The sequence below is a fragment of the Pangasianodon hypophthalmus genome, chromosome 22 (assembly GCF_027358585.1).
Source record: "Pangasianodon hypophthalmus isolate fPanHyp1 chromosome 22, fPanHyp1.pri, whole genome shotgun sequence".
In the NCBI taxonomy this organism is placed as follows: Eukaryota; Metazoa; Chordata; class Actinopteri; order Siluriformes; family Pangasiidae; genus Pangasianodon; species Pangasianodon hypophthalmus.
The window spans coordinates 19,075,683-19,096,955 of NC_069731.1; the positions used below are offsets into that span (position 1 = coordinate 19,075,683).

Consider the following 21,273-nt stretch of genomic DNA (forward strand, 5'->3'; position numbering starts at 1 on the left):
GCTCAGGATTTTTAATTCCATCCTCACCTTGACTGGTGGCCTTTGGGCATGAGGGATCAGCGGAGGCGAGGCTTTGATCCACCGAGCCGGCATGGGGCCTCATTTACAGCCCTGATGCCACTCGCCAGGCTCCACTTGACCTCCGAACTCTGGAGGGACCCTCCAGCCTTTGCCAAACCCCGCCCCCCCTTTACTCCCTAAAGCCCATTTCTCCAGAACACCTCCAGAATCTCCTTCCAATCAGGATTCGCTCCAGTTCCTCAGCTTTGCCTTTGATCTTTGTAGCTCTGCTCCTGCACGCAATCAGTGCAGGACAAAGACGGAGCATTAGCACGCTAGCTCTGAGTGCTGGAGGAACGTGCACCAGTGAGGCGCTGCAGGAACTAATGATTGCTCCCAGGCTGCTGTTTTGCGGTGGTTCGTCTTTCTTAGAAAGATATTTTGGAATATCTTGGAACGTATGGCAATGTGCAGCTCTGTTCCACCAAAAATGGATTGTTATTTGATCTTGTTCTGGTCAGCAATGCTGCGTTTGATAGCCATCATGTATGGTAGAGTTACGAAAATGCTCAGAGAAATGGGGGTGTTGTAACGGGATTTAGGGCGAGTTCAGAGGGACGGGGTTGCAAAATCCAACCTACATTTTTGTGGAGTCACAGTCAGACACAAAAGGGGTGAGAACTACTGGAGAAAGGAACTTGATCAGGTAAAAATAAAAGACGGAAAAAAAAATGTATCAGTAAATTTGCAAAAATAGTAAACCTGTGTATCTTATTACTCTGTAAGGATGCACTGTTTGTTAAAATGCATTTGCGTGGACGAGCAGATTGTGTCTATCAGTGTTCCGACAGAGCGCCACACGGTGTCAAGAAGTTGTTTGTGCTTCATTAAAGCAGATTTCTGTTGTTGTGGTAAAAATGTGACGTCTACAGCGGTGTCAGAGAGACCACGTTCAATACCACGTCCAACTCCAGCCTCATCCAGTAGCATCCGAAAAATTCGCCGCTGATCTGACTCTAAACTAGCCAAATAGGATTGGGAAGTGATGCGCAACCCACGGCTCTGAATGCGCTTTTTCACACACCGCTGGTCACGACCAAATTCACTCTGCCACAGTGCAAAGATTGATGATGTGATATCAACTTGTTAACAGTCTGTTAACGCAAGAAAATTTAAGAAAATGTTTAGCTTAGTGATGAGTAATTGTACCATGTTATCAGTTAAATTCAATCAATTTTATTTGTATAGCGCTTTTAACAATGGACATTGTCACAAAGCAGCTTTACAGAAATAAATAGATTCAGATTAAATTAAACCAAAATAAATTGTACGTATGTGACTTTATCCCTAATGAGCAAGCCAGAGGTGACGGTGGTGAGGAAAAACTCCCTAAGATGATATGAGGAAGAAACCTTGAGAGGAACCAGACTCAGAAGGGAATCCTCATCTGGGTGCTAACAGATTATGAATAAATCTCATCTATAACTGTGTGCTATATGGATACGGTGTGCTGTATATTATTGCACCAGTAAATTCATCACGGTTTTCACAAGAAGTCCAGTTTGTTAAACCTATCCACTGTCCACTGATGGAGTCCAGAGTTAAAAGCTGCTCGTGGCAACTGCAGCCCCCAAAGCCACCACAGCAACCGCAGTCCCAAGCCATCACAGTACAACTCCACATATGAGATCCCCAAGCCATCTCCATGGCCCCCAAGCATCATCATCCCCAGCAATCCCACTGATCTTCAGGCCGTCCGTGTGGGGCCGCCCCCAGCAGCAGCGAGCGATCTCAACCGATAAGACCTCCAACCAGAAGTAGGGCATCAGGATGGATCAGGCAGGTCTGGAGGGCAGAAGGGATCAGGATCACTGGTATCTCAGGGTCACTGGTATCTATCAGTGTTCCGACAGAGCGCCACACGGTGTCAGGAAGTTGTTCGTGCTTCATTAAAGCAGATTTCTGTTGTTGTGGCAAAAAGTGGTGAACATGGCAGCACCGGGCCAGTGTAAGGTCATGGCAGCTTCTCCATGTGCATCACTTCGGAGTCAGGACAGTTGACCGGCAGCGCTGGAGGGAAAAAGAGGTCACACCAGGTCACTCGCCTGTGCTTTGCTAGCACTGCTGTGAACGACTTCTCTTTGAGTGATAATTGATCAGCTTCATTACCATATTAAGTCCATAATGCAGAGTAGGGCGGCTGTAATTAATGCCGGGTTTGATTTTTGAAATAATGAACTAATTAGGCTAATTAAAATCAATAGAGGCGCCAATACGAGGTTAGGCACGAGCTCCTCGCCGGTCTCTATCAGCGCGCCAGCCCGAATCACCAGCTCAGTAGGAAAGGAACCTTGCGCTGATTTACAGCCACTCGATGGTCGTTAGTCGGAATAAATTGCTCGTAGGAGCCAAGACAGCATTATTCAAGCGCAGGATACTAAGTGCATTGTAAGGTCAGCAATAAGGGCAAACTTACATATGTAGTGGAATGCCCTTGTAAACCCTTGTTAATATATCAGGTCAGAGCGGTGGGGGACGACGTACTGTATCTCTGAATACACACTTCGCTAACTGCACTATGGAAAGTAGGCTTAATATGCAGTAATAGCAGGATGTTAGCTGCACTGGAAACTCATTCATGGCCCCGTAGCTGTTTTTAGGTGCAGTGAATTACTGAGATCGTTTGATGGCATTGGAAAAAAAGCCTTCAGGTTATTGAAGACGTGAGTAAACACAAGGTCACAGGCATGGGTTAATATATCTCAGAAAAATTAATGAATAAAATGAATAATATTTCTTTTTTTTATTTGAATTGTTTACACTTGTTTTTTCTTCAGCAGCCATCTTGTCCAGGATATTGAGTGTTGTATCAGTTTGGGTCGTTTTACTGTGTATTATATAAGGAATATATATGCTTTTGTTGGAAAATAATCAATTGTTTTATTCCTCTTACACCACAGCAAGTTGCCAACGATGACAAATTTATTTATTTATTAAAGGACATGTAATTTTTATCCGTTTATAGTTGCATTTAATGTTGTTTAATGTGTACAAAACAAGTTAGTTCCAGTTCTTACTTATTCTACAGCGGAAAAAACAAAACAAAACAAAAAAACGCAGCTTGTCGTGTTACCAAGCCATAAACTCCTCTGTCCTGACTGTCCAGAAAACTAAAAGTTACAGCTTTACCTCTGACTATTACAAAGTGCTAACACCTGAAACTGAAGACTCCTTCCATATATATAAGGAGTTAAATAAACATCTCCTTACGGAAAACTTCACCATATCAACGATTGCACACATTTTTTAAATCTGCTTATGTGGAGCGTTCACTGTATATACAAGTCCCTGTGTATGAGCTGTTGCTATAGAAACGATAGTGTATTAGATAGAAGGAGTGCATTAATATAAACCTGTGATTTGCAGCCACACTTCTGTCAGCGCTGCTGCTATAGAAAATGAATAAACACTTTCTGACCAATCAGCATGCAGAATTCAGCAGCACTCTGGTATTACAGAGAGTTATTATGAGGCCACCTCTGAGCTCGGTTCTTGTATTAATCTGACGTGTCAGTCAGCCTCGACGTGCCATTTTCAGCCAGACGCCAGACTTTTTCCTGTCGGCTGCCGCTTTGGCCGGTGGCCTGAGCTCTGACGCCTTTTCCCGCTCCTCGTTATATTCCCTCTCCCTATTTTTACCATATTAATGTTCAAAATGGCCCTGAAAAGTAATTTGCGTGATGCAACATCCATGTTTGGCCCTGTTATATATTAGCACACCCATACCGAGCTGCGTCGGGTTTTTCTCTCTGTACGGCAGTTGACCATTACTTTAATAGTATTTTTTTTTTCTCTCCCTCCTCTTCAGCTTTAATGATTGAGTACTGGTTGTGCGAGCTTTTGCCATTCCTCTAACAAATTAGTTTACTGTGGTCATAACCTTCAAAAAGCTCATTACCATAAATTGCATGGCCTTTCATAAAGCCCGAGAGCCGCATTGACGGATCACGAGCGGGACCTCACTGCGGACACTGCTAGGAAATTAAAACCTCCATTTCCTGTACGTTTATTAATCAGCTAATGTTTTTTTATTCGCCTTATTAATTTTTGCCCAATTTTCGGAAGGAGCTAAATGAGCAAAGCTGTGCACAGATTTGTGAGGCTTTTTACAGGAATACGGGTGTCATAACCTGAGAGGTAACAGGAATATGTGCTTATGAAATTGCCTCTGCAGTGTCTTCAGTCATCCTGTACTTACACCTTATATGAGCACCTTCCCCGACTTTTCTTTTTTGGAGACGTGATGGCTGCGTGCAGTAGTTCAGTAAATTCTACAATTTGGCTTTTACCACGTTTGTTTAAATACTCCTGACTCATTATTAAATATTTAGCGAGTTGAGAAATGTTAGAAATCACTTTATTTTATTGGAACGGTCAGAAAAAAGCTCCAGAACTCTTTCCTTGCATAGCTAATGAAGAACATTTGTCCAAAACATCCTGCTTCTCTGGAAACTTTGTGCAATTTGTACTGGATCCACCATCATTACAGAAGTACTCTGTAGTTATTTCCCGGATTTTTTATATTTATATGTAGATATATGGTATAATTATATATTAGGCGACTAATGCATTCACTAGATGCCGCTGTGGAAAGCAACTACATGTACTGTGTTAGCCTGAAAATAATTCATACTAGACAACTGTAAATTTTTTTTTTTAATTTTATATCGATTTAATGGTACATTATCATGTTCATTATAACTTTTTTTTTTATTCCAGTCAACTCTCTCTTGAAGAAATTCCTCCTGAAGTTACTTCAGCTGTCCTTTAAAGCTAAACAAATAAAATAAATATAACTAATAATAACAGATATAACTAAAATCATGGTGGCCAGCACTGTGTGGAAGAGCCACGGGTTGCGCATCACTCTCAAATCCCGCTCGGTTAGTTTAGAGTCGGGTCAGCAGCACATGCTGGCTCAAAGAGGCTGATCCAGACTCGTTTTCGGACGCTGCCAAGAACAGAGTTGATCATGGTGGAAAAACCTCCCATGCGCTGCAGTAGATGTCACATTCTCCATCTAAGAAAGGCCAGTCATTGAGCTATAAGGAGAGCTCTATCTGCAGACATGAGCTTCCACGCTGCACGCTCTCAGTTCCAGAATCAACGATTTCAGCTCAGTCACCACGTCGTCCACATGAGCACATTTTTAAAAAACTGGTACATTCTTAAACTGTCACACGATACACATTTAGTGCAAAGAGGCATTTCCTTTTTTTTTTTCCCAAATATATTTGCCTATAGCATAAAGAAGCATTGAAACTGGAAATGTAAAAGTGCTATTTGACAGTCTTTGCTATTTTTAGCCTCGTTTATTAGTGCAATTAAACAGTAATAAACATCAACAAAGTCCTGATTCTGCTTCGGCTTTAGCTGTGGATGACTAGAAGTTAATAGTCGTGCAACCCCATATGCATTTCTATTTTCCCACAACATTTTTGGTGAAAGTGCAGTTGCATCATGCCGCAGCGACCCTTCAGAAGTGCGTTCTTTTAATGAAATTAAGCCGTTTAACGTAATTTAAAAAGCAAATTACCGAGCCAGTGCTTGTTTTGAGCTGTAGATTCACCGCAGGTTCACAACAGAGTATGGAATTTAATTTCGGTTATTGCCTCTCTGGAGCGGCCAGCTCGATCCCCCCCCTCGTTACAGTCAGAACACATAATGGGCGGCTCACGAGCTGCACTGATCAGCCTTCCGTTCACTCTTTTAAGCAAGTGTTTCACGGCTCGGGCCTCCAGCCTGCTTTTATTGTTCCTCTCTGGCCGTTTAATTCCCCTCGGTGCTTGCTGCGCCGTCTACACCGGCTCACTCCTCTCAACACTAATAGCAATTGTGCACCTTCAGTGAGCAAGCGTTCGTTAAGCTTAGGCACGCTGCTTAATTAGCCCCCCCCCCCAAACACACACACACACACACACACACGCTACTCCTGCTGTAGCTGTAATGCTGCATATTGATCAGCTCATATGAAATTGTGTTAAGTGCTCACTTTTGATCTGTCTCTGTTCAGTATAAAATACATACAGAAAGGCATCGTTATGGGATTAAACCTGCATCTTTCGTAATTTTTTTTTTCTTCTCCAATGCTGTTTGTCGACCCAGAAAGCAGCCAAGCGTTACGAGCCATAACAGCAAGAGGTCCCTCGTCTCAGAATCATGCATAAAATATATAAAATAAAATACTCTCGCTTTAACGGATGCACCTCAAGTGAGTCGGATCTTGCGTTGCCACATTCTTGTGTCGTGTGTGTGTGTGTGTGTGTGTGTGTGTGTGTGGGGGGCTGCTAAACATTTTAGAGGAACCGGAGCAGAGCAGCAAAATCAGGAAAGAGCTCCTCTCTGCTTGGGCAGGTCATGGAGAAAAAATAGACCTGATGGCACAGGGACTTGACCTGTGAGTAATTAACATCCACATTGATTTCCTTTTTTCCCCCCAGAATGACCTCTGTCACTGCACCTTCCAAACACACACTCACATGCCCATATTTCAAGTCCACACACACACACAGCCCCATATTTCACTCCAGCACACGCTCCCCCAATATTTCAGCAATGCGGCCAGCCTCAAATCCCCAGCTCTCCAAAGACAACACCAGGCGAGGCAGCAGAAGACTAATTAGATGTAGTACAGGGCTGACCATGTGAGCTGTCCGTATGTTTTATTCACTGAATTTATTTATACAGTGAAGTCTCTTCCATCCATCTTGCTGTGTTTGGTCAGCGACTTTATTATTCTGACAGAAAGTCTTCATGTTGTCACGTGTCTCGGTTTTGTGTCTCTACTCTCTCTCTCTTTCAGTCTGTTCCTAGAGACGTGACCTGTGGTACACGCGGGCGATATGGCGAAAATACATCGTATCATGATACCGCAAGAAGTCTTAAAGAAACAAGATATTTTTCTCTATACCACAGCACTGCTGAATTCTCAGTTCTGTTTGTTTAGAAGGCGTTATTTAATTTTCTGTAACATACAATTTCTATTAATGCACTTGTTCTAATACATTATCGTTGCTATAGTAACAGTTCATTCACAGGGACTCGTATGGCGGACACTCCACTAATTATAAACTGATTAAAAAAGTTTGTGTAACTGTTGATATGGTGAAGTTTTCTGTAAGAACTTGATTATTTAACATTAATGTAAGGAGTCTCCAGTGTCAGAGGTAAAGCTGTAAGTTTGAGATTTCTTCAGGACAGAGGAGTTTTCGCTTCGTAAAATGACCTGCGTTTTTTTTTTTGTGTGAAAATTCTGGGAGATCAGCAGTTTCTGAAATACTCAAACCAGCTCATCTGGCACCAACACCCATGCCCCGGTTAAAGTCACTGAGATGTTTGATGTGAACATTAACTGAAGCTCTTGACCTGCATCTGCATGATTTTTTTGCATTGCGCTGCTGCCACATGATTGGCTGATTGGATACCTTCATAAAGCATAAGTGAGCAGATGTTCAGGTTCCTATTACTTTGAATGGTGTGTGTGTGTGTGTATATATGTATATATGTATGTATGTGTATATATATATATATATATATATATATATGTATGTATATGTATATGTATATGTATATATATTTCTCAGAATGTGAACTTGCCTCAGAGATTTAGATAAAGGGTCGACGAGATCAGCCTGCCATCTCAAAGGGCTCCATTCATCAGCAGAGAACATGGCCATGTCAGTGTCTGAGTCAAAGTTTTGATTAAAACCCAGTTATGGAAATGAGACATAAGCGAATGCAATTATCTTAATTATATTTCATCAAATTATCTCTTATTACTTCCACGTCTGCCTGGAATTTTTTTTGGTTGGATCTACTTTTTGAAAGAGTGATTTTAAGTCTGCTGATTACGGCCACTCGCTGGCATTCTCATGTTATTGGGAACAGACAATAAAGAAGGTGTGTGTGTGTGTGTGTGTGTGTGTGTGTGATGGTTATTACAGATCACAGGGCTCACATTAAGGACACAGCCACTGGATTGCATCACAGACCAATCAGCTCATAGCAGTCAGCTATCGTAAGTAATAAACTGTACCTAATCTTTTGGTTTGTTTCGGTTTGTACAGATGCTAGAAAGTCTTACGTAAGGAATAAACACTGTGTTGCGCTGCTGATGGAAAATAATTAATGACTGGGTCATGTGTGGAAGCGGAGTTACCATTAACATGGCAACAGCACATCCTGACACGTTTTTTACTCTTACGCCACAGCAGCCTACCAGCACGTACAATTTTTAAATTCACAACAGAACGATGTCATACTTTTTATCTATCTATTGTTACATTTAATGTTGTGGAAAACAAGTTAGTTCCTGTTCTCACTTACGTTATAGCAGCTATAAACACCAACCTGTCTTTTTTCCCCTCTCTGTGTTGAAGTTAATGAGACAAAAAAAACGCAGCTTGTCATGTTACTGAGAAACCGCAAAATGCGTAAACTCCTCTGTCCTGAAGATGTCGGAAAACTGTAAAGTTACAGCTTTACCTCTGACTGTTGCAAAGTGCTGACACTGGAGACTCCTTTCGTAAACGTTAAACAAACGTCTTACAAAAAACTTCACTATATCAACGATTACACACATTTTTTTTAAAACTTTTATCTGTAACTAAAGCTGTTAAAGAAAATGACACCTTCTGACCAATCAGAATTGAGAATTCAATAAACCTTTAAGACTACAGTGGACACCATTATGAGAAATAACTGCTGATTTCCTTGACAGATAAGATAAGATGTACCTTTATTGATTGAAATTCAAGAAGACTCATATATAGGAATAATACACTAACATAGTGTTAGTCTATTTAAATAATAAAATAAGAGTTTTGAGTAGTAGTGAAAAAGTTTCGAGTCGTAAATCCATTGTGCCGCACTGCAGGAACAGGAAGAGCGTTACTCGTCAAGCAACTTCTTGCAAACTCGAGCACTGAAGGATGAAAAAGGAAACCTTTCATAATTTGTGCATTAGTAGTATTTGTTTTCTTATTTCAGAAAATTTTTGCAGAAAGTAAAATTCTTCCCTCTTCTCATTTGTACCACATTTGAAGTTCTCCTCGTGTCCCGCTTCACCTTTAGTTCTCATTAACCTTTTATTTTTCTCTCCACGCAAAGTTTTCCAAAGTTCTCTCTCCTCCTCGACGAGCCACAGCAGTGCTAAAGCATGCGGATAAAAAGGCTTGTGCTCTCCCTCCCCACCCCGAGGGACAGACGAGCGCCTTCAAAGAGGAAGGTGTTGTACCGGGAGGCTGCTGTGCCACGCTGCCGAGCGTGAGCCTGAGCCTGAGCCTGCGTGTCCCGTGGTTTACGTTCTCACAGCCGGTTCCCAGGAAGAGCCTCAGCGCCTTCAAACATCATGAAATAAATAAAAAATAATAATACGAATAATAACCATGGCATCGAATCATGTAAATATGAAATGTAGGCAGCATCCCTGCCACCAGCGTCAACATTAAAAGGAACAGATTGAAATGATCCCCGGCGGTGCTTTCACTGCAGTGGGTGATGGAATTTCACTGTTTTTTCCTTCCTTTTTTTTCTTTCCTATTTGTTTTGTTTATCTACAGAGTTATTTATATATTTACGATAGCTTGACTAAGTCAGAATAATGATTTATTGATGTCAGGTTCAGTTAAGCTACTCGTCAATGATTTAACTTTTGTTTATATATATATACATATATATAAGTATATATGTGTGTGTGTGTGTGTGTGTGTGTGTACAGTCTTTGCTGGAGTTATGATTATATATATATAATCATAACTCCAGAAGAGACTGTACGTTTATGCAAATTAGCACAGCATTTGTAGTTGCGCTGTGGAGTAACACCAGGCACACTTTTTTGTATATCATTATTTGACCTACGTTTTTTTTTTTTTTTTTTTTTTTTTTTTTTTTTTTTTTTTTAAAAACACTCCATGGGGTAGTGTGGTGAAGCGGAGTTACTGTTGCCACCCTGAAGTTGATTTATTTTCCTATTTTCCAAAGTGTTTTATTTCTCTTATACCACAGCAGGTAGCCAACGACTTTTATTTATTAAAGGAAAGGATGTCTTTTTTTTTTTTTTTTTTTTTTAAATTAATTTATAGTTACCATTAATGTTGTACAATGTCTGAAAAGTTAGCTCCTGTTCTTAATCAGTTTCAGGGATTATTTTTTAGAACAGCACATCCCAAAGTTTTATTTCTCTATATTACAGTTTTATAATTATTATTAAGCAACACAACTTACTTTTCATCCATTTATAGTCACAATTAATGACGCAGAGCTTCCACGAAACAAGATAGTTCCTGTTCTCACTTATGTTATAGCAGCTATAATCAGTGGTTCCCTCACCAGCCTCTCTCTTCTCTCTCTCTTGAATTTAATAAGCCAAAAAAACACCAAAACCACAGCTTGTCGTGTTATAGAGAAGATCAAGATGCTGAAGATGTCGGAAAACTGTTACAAAGTGCTGACACTTGAGAAGACTTCACCATATCAACGATTTCACACATTTTTAAGCTGTTTTTGTGAAACTATAGCTGTTACGATAAAAGCGATAACATATATGAATCCACTTGTTCTAATAAACCTGCACTACTGTCAGAGCTGCTGTTATAGAAAAGTAACCAACGCCTTCTGACCAATCACGATCCAGAATTCAACAGTGCTGTGGTGTAGTAGTAATAATAATAATAATAATAATAATAAATTCATTCCCAGCACAGCATCACTTCACAAGGCATTGGACAGAGCAGACTAATCGAAACTCAGCATGAGATGATGTGATGGGAATTAATCGTTGTTTTAGTTCAGTAACTTTTAGAGCATCACTGCGCGTGAAAGTGAGAAATTTCGCTTTCAGTAACGCCTGCTTTGTGGGCGGACACAAGTTTTTTCTAATTTCTATTGACTTTTACAGGTTCTGGCCTTCTGTTATTAGGGATGCAAACAGATCAATACAGTACAGTGTGGCCAAAGTGCAGACATGAGCGACTCCTGCTTTCGCTCTCTCTCTCTCTTACTCTCTGTCTCTCGGCACCGTCTGTTCAACGCCCTCTCTCTATCCCTCTCTCTCCCCCCCTCTTTCTTGGTTTCTCTTGGCTCCATATGCTCATCGCTCTCTCTCTCTCCCCCTCTCTCTCCCTCTGTCCGTTATTTGCGTTGCAGATCTGTGGAGTTGCACAGCAGCTGTTTTTCGCTCGTTAGTCACATGAATCAAAGCGTAGTGGCAATGTGAGTGTAGTTACGCAGAATCCGATGCAAAATAATGCTCAGTTAAGAATAAATCATTTGTGCTGCATTTGAGCTCTGACTCGATCCATATAATGATCAATGTAACGTTTATAAGAAGTTTAAAAAAGTGCTTTATTTCAGAAGTTTATTTTATTTTATTATAGAGACCACTGACACAGAGATCTATTTATTTATTTATTATCTAAGTCAGTCTAATGAATTGCATAATTAATTAACTGAGACGTAACACTGGAGTCCTCACTTTTCAACTTCTTATTTATTTATTTATTCATTTATTCTTATTATTTTTTATTTTACTTATACACAGTTGCATGTAAATTATATATTTTTAATATTAACTCATGATACAAAGTTAGACTCATGAAGGTTTGCTTGTTTGTTTGTTTATTTATTTTATTTATTTGAACCACATGTTTTTTTAACTCCTCACATATACTCAGTGGCACGTAAATCATATATTTCTAATATTAACTCCTGCCACAAAGTTTTAGAATCATGAAGGTTTATTTATTTGTTTATAAGCTTGTTTATGTAGACTTCATACTGATGGATCACTGTAACGTATTTACACGTTTTTCGTTTGTTTAACTCCGCCCCTGTGGTCACATCTGGTTCATGTTTTCTAGCCCCAGGCACCTCTCTCTCTCCCTCTCTCTCTCTCTCTCTCTCTCTCTCTCTCTCTCTCTCTCTCTCTCGGGTCGTTTTCGTGCATGCCAGGCCGAGCCGTTCTTACGTTGTGATCAAAAGCAACAGATCCTTTTGCTGTGCTGCTGAGCAATTCCCCCACCCCTGAACACACACACACACACACACACGTTCACATATCGCTTATCGAGTGCTTCCCAGCTGGAAAGTTTTGACGTGTGTTGGATGGTTGGAGCGGCGGAGCAGCTGTCAGGCTCGTTCAGCGGCAGTCGGTGCGATGGCGCTGTGCCAGCTCATACCATCTGTGCTCCTGACATTTCCTTCTAATTAACACGAGGGTTAATTGTTGTGGCAGGCTGCGACGTCGTGTCTGACATTACCCCAGGGAGACGTGCACAAGTGGCAGAGCGGCGAGGTGGCGCGATGCGACGGCGCGGTTAATGCCACACGCTTAACAGTTGCCAGTTGGTTACGTTCGCTGCCACTAAGACTGAGGGGGGTGGCTTTTTTATTTTTGATGAATTATGCCAAGCTGCTGTAATGATGTAGAAAGAATTGGGTTTGGGGAGGCACGGACCTCTGCCTGGGGGCAACTCGTAGAGGGAATGATTTGCATGTTATTACTGCATATTCATAACTAATTGTGTTAGGCTTCGCTAATAGAGCAGAATGACAGTATGAAAAATCGCGACGGTGTTTTCACAGCCAGCGAAGCACACCGCCGCCTTTTTTTTTTTCTTCGCGTCTCGTTTCCCGCAACGCACGACGCCGAGCCAGCGATCATTAAGACACTTAGTTGCTAAATATAACAGGTTGTACCATCTGTCAGGGTGACGCAGTGTAATTTATTAAGTGCTCTAATTTTATCTTAGTGTACGGAAGCCATTTTTTAACGGCACTTAGCGTGGCACCTTATAACGGAGAAATTGTGTTTGGTGTTTCAACAATGTATTAACCACTAACGTGTGAAAATGTACAATTAGCGCCAGTAATTGTGGTGCATTTGTTATTTGTTTGAGCCACTCAAAATATTCATTTATTTATTCACATTTTTTACACTTTACTTTCACACTTTATTTTGTAACAAAAACAAGAACAACGTCAGATAGCTATTTATTTATTTCATTATTTACTTACTTAATTAATTAAATGAAAAGTAAAAAAGTCTGATGGCTAGTAAACTGAACAGAAATCTAAATCTTATTTTATTTCTTTTTTTTTTTTTTTTTTTTAAACTTTATTTATTTATTTATTTATTTATTTATTTGTAACCTAAAGCGTAAAAAGTTTGATAGTTGGTGTGTTGACCCGAAATCTAAGCTATCAGTTTGGAGAAATGTTATTTACTTTATTTAACTTTTTAAATGACCAGTACACGGTGTCTGGTAGCCGGTATACTGGAGAGAAACGTGAGAGTTTATCAGTGTGGAAACATGGCGCAGGCCTGTGTAAGGGTTTTGGCTTTAGCTTGTGATGTGATGTGATCGATGTGAGCATATGCATGTCATGATGAATGATTAATTGTGTATCGTGTTGGCATCAGAGGTGGCGTGACCGCTGACGTGCGGACATCTCTCTCTCTCTCACACACACACACACACTCTGTACAGATGGGCTAAATGGATGCCCTGTGGGTGCAGGAGTGATTTGTGCGCCTCCCTCGGCCCCTGAGCTCCACTGACTGCCTGTTAGGAGTGTGTGCTGTGAAGGCGTTCTCACCCCAAACTACAGAGCTTGGACTTTTTTACCCCAGCGTGGGACAATCTGCTCCCTGCATCCTGCTCCCTACTTGGCTCCCTGCATCCTGCTCACTACCCCTGCTCCCTACCCCTGCTCCCTACCCCGCTCCCTGCATCCTGCTCGCTACCCCTGCTCCCTACCCCGCTCCTACCCCGCTCCCTGCATCCTGCTCCCTGCATCCTGCTCCCTGCATCCTGCTCCCTGCATCCTGCTCCCTACCCCACTCCCTACATCCTGCTCCCTGCTCCCTGCATCCTGCTCCCTACCCCGCTCCCTACCCCACTCCCTACATCCTGCTCCCTGCATCCTGCTCCCTACCCCACTCCCTACATCCTGCTCCCTGCATCCTGCTCCCTACCCCGCTCCCTAAATCCTGCTCCCTGCTCCCTACATCCTGCTCCCTACCCCGCTCCCTGCATCCTGCTCCCTGCATCCTGCTCCCTACCCTGCTCCCTGCATCCTGCTCCCTACCCCGCTTCCTGCATCCTGCTCCCTACGCCACTCCTACGCCACTCCTACCCCACTCCCTGCATCTTGCTCCCTACATCCCGCTCCCTGCATCCCGCTCCCTACATCCTGCTCTCTACATCCTGCCCCCTAACCCGCTCCTATCCTGCTCCTTGCATCCTGCTCCCTACATCCTGCTCCCTAACCCGCTCCTATCCCGCTCCCTGCATCCTGCTCCCTGCATCCTGCTCCCTGCATCCTGCTCCCTGCATCCTGCTCCCTGCATCCTGCTCCCTGCATCCTGCTCCCTGCATCCTGCTTCTACACCTGCTCCCTGTATCCTGCTCCTACCCCTGCTTCCTCACATTCTGTTACTTCCTTGTTCATTTCTTTACAGGTTTCCTTTTCCTCATTCTTCCTTCTTTTTGTGCTGTAGACCCAGCATGCAACAGTCTGCCAGTGCCATATGCTGTTTTTTTTGGAGTGGAAATTGAGATTCAGGATGTCGTCTTTTATTTACTGAACTTTTACATTCTTCCATTTGAATGTAGCACATTTTTATTCCCTGATAAAGCGCTCTGAATACATCACTGCCTGTAATTTGAAAGAATATTAAAAGATGCAGTGTCCCTACAAACTTTCCTCTTTGTTAAACTCCTCCAGACTTGTGTCTGCTTCGAGCAACACCTCTGATTCATCAATCCTCAGCTGCTCTTTTCTTATTTCTGATGAGTACAGAGCATCTTCCTCGGCATCGTCCCTCGGCATTTTCTTCTCCTCGTCACACGTTTATCCGTCGACGTGTCTGGTGGCGCAGGACGACAGCCAGGGAGGAAAAAAAAGATTTTTTTATGTCTTTGTTTTATAAAGTTGGATTTACATATTCAAATAAAAGCATGGATTAGCGTTGATTTGTTTTAGAAATATTTTTTTGGCAGGTGAGTGTTTAGACAGGCGTTTTTCTGGGCTGTGACTGGTGATGGCACGGTGCTTGACAGCTGTCGCTAGCAGCTCGGCAGATCTCGTCAGGAAGTCGGGCCGCCTGCCTGCTCTGTCACAGAAGCTTAGGAGCGATTCGAGGGCCGTGCGCTCCTCAGAACCTTGGTGGGAGACGAGGTGCATGGGCTCGGCGGGTTCCTCAACCTTCAACTAGTGCTCCATTGCTTCATTTTCCTCTCTCTGGTTACACGGCCCCGCAGGATCAGCTGTCCAAAACCTGCCAAAAACCCTGCAAACCTCGCCTGTTTATCGCCGCTGATCAGCTCCACGCCGCTTTTCTGTTTTATTGCTTCAGACTGCAGGAGGAACGGGAGCATTCTTCTCCAAAAACATGAACTCAGTGAACTATATGAGGATGTTTTATACATTACACACTAACATGCACATTTTCTCTATTTATACATCTTTATCCAAGTCAATATGGGTGGGCAATATGACCAAAAGAAATCATATCAGGATACTTGAAGACATTACTACAATATGCAACATTTATCACAGTAATTAAATCTGCCAGCAGATCTTTATTATAATTAAATAAGTATTATAGATATTAAATTATAATTGCTATTAGAATAAGTAACAAATGATTTAAATGAAATGTTAAAACATTTTACAATTATGAAAAATTCAGCAAGCAACTTTTATTCAATTATTTAAAGATTCAATAAAAAAAATACAAAAAATAAGCCGCATTCAAGGAGTTTGTATTTTAACAAAATAAATAAGACTGGGAAAAAATTTAAAAAGTTATTTAGTAAACATTTTTTCCCATAAAAAAGCTCCTTCCAATAAATAAATAATTTAGCCCTGAAAAGGAGAAAAAATCTGTTCAAATAAATATTTGCAATTCTAAACATTTATTTAAATACATAATTTTATAATTAAATAAGCCGCATAAATAAATAAATAAATAAATAAATAAACAAGCAAGCAAGCCCTGAAACGGAGAAAAAAATATAAAATGCAAAAACATTTCACAATTTACAAAACTAGTACAAAATGTTAACAACAAATTACCCGCTTCCAAGCATAGTTTGTGATTATTATAAAAAGAAATAATTTAACACAGAAAAGGAGAAAAAAATAATTTAAAAAAAAATCATGTTTTTAGAAATTAAAATTTTACAAGCATAAAAAAAAGCTAAAGCATAGAAAAAGCTGCTTTTAAGCAGAGATTGTAATTATCTAAAAATAAATAATTTATTTAACACTGAGAAGAAGGAAAACAGAAAGAGTTAAGATTTTACAATCAATTTTAAAGATTCAGTACAGAATCTTTTTTCTGTACTGAAAAAAAATTCACATTCAGTGCAAAAAATGAATGTTAAATAAGATATATCCAAGGAAAGTTTGTAATTGTTGACATAAATAATTTAACATTGAAAATGAGGAAAAAATAACAAAAATATGTAGAAAGTTATTTTAATTACTATTAATTTAAAAAATCCCCACAATATTTCAGACAAGTGTCTTGTGAATATTGTGTGGAATTTATCAGGATGTCTGTGTTATATAATCATATCACTCAGCCTTACCAGTGCATCAGCCGTCTTTATTTATCAGTGTGTCGTGTGTTTACTGCATGTCACAGCCCTGTGTGTGTGTGTGTGTGTGTGTGTGTGTGTGTGAGACATTGTGTATGACATAGTGACAGTAATGATGCAGGATGGAGGGAAAAGATTCGGAGAACCCACACAGAATTAGCCCGAATAAAGAACGCTCCAGCCGCTGCATCATAATTGTGGCTCTCAGCAGGCGGTTCTGAGGAGAAAAGAAAGAGAAAGAAAAAAGAAAAGAAAATCATCTAGAGTACACAATGCAGATCGGGAGGTTCATTAAGACGTTCTCATTAGAGGCCCATCACCTCCTGGAACCGCAACAAAGCCGTGAAAGGTGTCATTAGGGATAAAATAAAATCGCACCTGGAACGGTTTCGTTCTTTCCAGGCCAGATAATGGCTTCTGATTCTTTTTTCTTTCTGTTTTTGGCGTCTCCAACATAGTCCTGTAATCCGAGTCCACGATCAGTAACTGTTTCATCAGATGCAGAAATGTTACAATTTATTTTCACCTAAATTGTATTTCCTAATGGAAATTGTATTATTATTCACTGAAATGCAATAATGAGCAAAAAACCGTCTTTATCAAACGTTAAGCAAAAACACAAAGCGTGCATGTTTATGTTTAAATATCTTCTGATTTTTACACTATTTTGAAAGTGCAGAGAATGAGTGGGTGATACGACAAATATTACGATACTTGAAGACATTTCTAATGATCTGTGATCTCTCTTTGTCTCTCTCTCTCTCTCTCGCTCGCTCTCTCTCTCTCTCTCTCTGTATATATATATATATAGTATGTTAATGTTGCTTGATAAACTGTGAAAAACTTTGAGTTTGAAACTACTTTTATTTAACTTTTTAAAGTATGTAAAAATGCACGAATTTAAAGTTTAAGTAATAAAAAAATTGATAAAATCAGCTGCTTCCATTCGGTTCCTTTAAGTTTGTAATTGATATAAAAATATCACGATAGCAGTGATATCTCCGAAGTGTATTGTGACGTAATTTATCATGATTTTGAGATTATATCATCATATCACTTATATCCTCTATTTAACATCTACTAAAGCTACTTTCAATAACTTTGTAATTGTTAATTAAAACAAACAAAAAAGATAATTGCGATATCTCCGAAAAATGTATAGAGAATGTATTGTGTCATAAAGCAGAACTGATTATCCGCAAAACAAGTTCGTTCCTGTTCTCACTTACGTTATAGCAGCTATAAACAGTCTTTCCCTCACCAGTCTCTCTTTTTTCCTCTCTCTTGAAGTTAATAAGCCAAAAAAAAAATGCAGCTTGTTGTTACCCAGAAACCACAAAGTGAAAACTTGTCTGTCCTGAAGATGCCGGAAAACTTAGTTACAGCTTCACCTCTGACACTGCAGTACGAGTCCCTGTGAACGAGCTGTTACTATAGAAACGATAACATATTAGAATGAGTGCATTAATATAATTAATTAGAATCCAGGATTCAGCAGCGTTGTGGTGTAAATCAGGTTCATCCGCCATTTTGTGTTTGTTTCTATGTAACTTTGATGAATGAGGAAACTTATTTAGACCTTTTTAAGGAATATCAGTTGATAATTTACAATCTAAAAGAAAAGGGTGTTAATTATTCAAAGCAATAAACTGCAATAAAATGATTTTTTTTTTATTTACGTGGACAGTTTTGATCATTGTTATTATTTTACTGATTACAGAAAGCACGATTATTGTTTTTAGCCGTTGCTGCTGTGTACATACACTGCGTTCTTCTGATTTCTTTGGTGTGTTTGGGTCTTTATCCGTGTTTTTTGAGATCTGCAGGTTGTGTTTAATATTCTCCGTGGCCTTTTCGCTTGCAGGCAGAAGCCAGGCGACCTTATGAAGGCTCAGGTGGAGGATCTGCGGAATCAGCTGAAGACCAAAAACAGGATTATTCAACGTCTGGAAGAGGAAATTAAGATGCTTTTGTCCCACAGAATCCAGGAGAAGAATGAGGTAGAGGAGCTACAGGCTGCTTTTTCATTCTTTTTTTTTTTTTTCGTTCTCTCCTGCTCTATTAAATAGAAGCACGCTGTAGCAGCAGTGGAGGCGATATTACTTGCTGTGTTGTGCCCTGAGCTTTGCATGTGTTATGTATTACACAACGCTCACTGCATGTGATGAATCGCTAACATTGCGTGCCCTGGAGGTTCGAAGTGGTGCCCAAGCAGTGTTTCTTTTTTTTTTCTCTTTTACTTTTTTTTATTTTTTTTTTATTTTACTGCTTCCCACACCTCCTTATGAAGTGTCACCAAATTAAACCTCACCGCTGTTTTACTGTCTGCGGCTTCTGCATTTACAAATTGACAGTTGTGGCATTAAAACCTCACAAAAACTACTGTTTTTTCCCCCCAAAACAACCTCGCAATATAAACCTATCAATATGATATTTTGTTTTTATTTTATATTTCAGAGCTGTGTGTGTGTGTAGTTGCAGGGCAGGAGGGTTGCAGAAGCTCTGGAGGAGGTGTGTAAAGAGGAGGCGTGTAAGCCGAGCGTGGTGCAGAAGCGAACTCACTCACACACTGAGCAGGTTAGGTTTTTTTTTTTTTCTCCCAGCATTCTTATATAAAAAATATTACACCCACTCTGATATGCTGGAAGTGAAAGAGAGAAACAGACACGGTACACTGAGTATCTATCTATCTATCTATCTATCTATCTATCTATCTATCTATCTATTTCCCTTTATTACTTATGTTATAGCAGCTATAAACAGTCATTCCCTCACCAGCCTCACTTTTTTCCTGTTTCTTGAAGATAAAACAGTGCAAAAGCACAAAAATGTTAGTGTTGTGGACATTCCACAACATTAACTGTGACTCTAAATGGATAAAAAAGTATGATCTGTCGTTCTTTAATTAGTAAAATATTGTTATACGGCAAATTCCTGTGGTATAAGAGGAATAAAACACTTCAGGACATTATTATTAGGCTGTTATTGGAAAATAATCAATGTGACGGGTGGTGACAGTAACTCACATTCACACCATCACACCACCCTGTTGATTATTTTCCGATAATGACATGACTCGGTGTGATTTATTCCTTATGTCATGAAATCTCAAACGTTTTTCAGGCTGCTAAAAAAATATATATAAATAAAAGAAAAAACTAATGTATGAATTATTATTTAATTGTTTACAATGCTTTTTTGGACCATAGAGCTTTATTTTATTAACTTTCCACTCACAGAACAAGCTTTTAAAATGAAAATTGTGATTAGAGCTTATTAAGGTTATTAACTGTTATTAAGGTTTTTAAGTAGCGAGTCAAACGGGTTAATAACTCTAAGAGCTCAATAATAACAACATTAACAAAATGAACACGTTCTGGACCCTTGACCTCGCTGTGAGAACTGTGGCCTTACATAACTCCTTATTTCAGTAATTAGATCATACTGTATTGTAGGTGACATCTGATTATAAATCATTACAGTGTAGAATAAAATAAATCAAAGACAAATGGTACTAAGTGTGTTGAGAAGATAACGAGTGTTAGACGTGATCTAATAGTGAGCGGGGTTCCGAGACACAGCAGCAGTTCATAGCAGGAACAGTGCTGTAGGAATACCGTAACAGGGAATACTGAGAATATTGACTTCCGAAGGCAAAAAGCAGCATTAAAGGAAAAACCCAGCAGGAAAAACTTGCATATTAATCTTTCTAACTAACACGTGATCTTCAACGGCATCCAAGATTTATTTTATACCTTAGTTTAAACTTCTTTCTTCGATATGTTGGTTGATTTTTAGCTTAATTAACGTTTTCCTACGCTACCCACAATGCCGTGCTGATAGTGGCGCAGTGGGATTTAGCCCTTGCTTCATCTCTAGCTAAAGAGAGAGATGCAGCGGCGCTTTAGTGCTTCAGTCTGTCCAGCTCTCTCATGGAAAATGAAATGTGAATGAGGAAAAAAGTTTTGTTTTTAGGAGCTAACAGTGACCGTTATCACTCACGTTCGAGACCCCCACCACACACACACACACACACACACACACACACCCTGTGACGTCAGTGTGACACGTAACTGCTAACTTGCAAACCTATTAAATGTTTTACGGTGGTGTTTTCCTTTAAAGCCCTTTAAAGTGATCGCTTCTGTCTGGTACGCCACGAGCGCACATGCTGCAGTTTTACAGTAAATTACATTTGTACTGCGATAGAAACAGGATCTGAAATTTTCTCCCGGTTGACAAATTTCTACTGATGTCTCATTTACATTTAAATGTAGTCATTTAGCAGAAGCGTATTTCGGCAGCGAGGAGCCAGGACACTGGAGTAATGAGATATCGCACTATGAGCGTGCTTAGAGCTCGGAGAAGGACACGACAGTCGCACTGAAGCTGAAGTCATTTATCCCAGCGGACCGCTCATTACTACACTGTGTATCTCACACTTGTAGTAAGTGACAAATAAAGCAGGAGTGAGCCTTGTGCTTATAGATGAGCACACTGGAGTTGATTATTTTCCTGTAACACCACATTCGGGAGTGTTTTATTTCACTTGTACCATGGAGACGTGCAGATGTTTTTTTTTTTTTGAAGGGTGCCTCCTTTGGGC

At 40.2% G+C, this 21,273-nt stretch overlaps 1 protein-coding gene across 2 annotated transcripts in view; it reads left to right on the forward strand.

Annotated features, from left to right (window-relative positions):
• Positions 1-21,273, forward strand: part of LOC113541280 (putative leucine-rich repeat-containing protein DDB_G0290503) — a 118,010-nt gene that overhangs the window by 6,883 nt on the left and 89,854 nt on the right. For both annotated transcript variants that reach the window (XM_026938166.3, XM_053228029.1), the window contains exons 4-6: positions 8,004-8,077; positions 18,532-18,667; positions 19,143-19,244. In XM_026938166.3, coding sequence (XP_026793967.3) covers positions 8,004-8,077; positions 18,532-18,667; positions 19,143-19,244 — 312 coding nt within the window. The remainder of the gene's footprint in view (positions 1-8,003; positions 8,078-18,531; positions 18,668-19,142; positions 19,245-21,273) is intronic.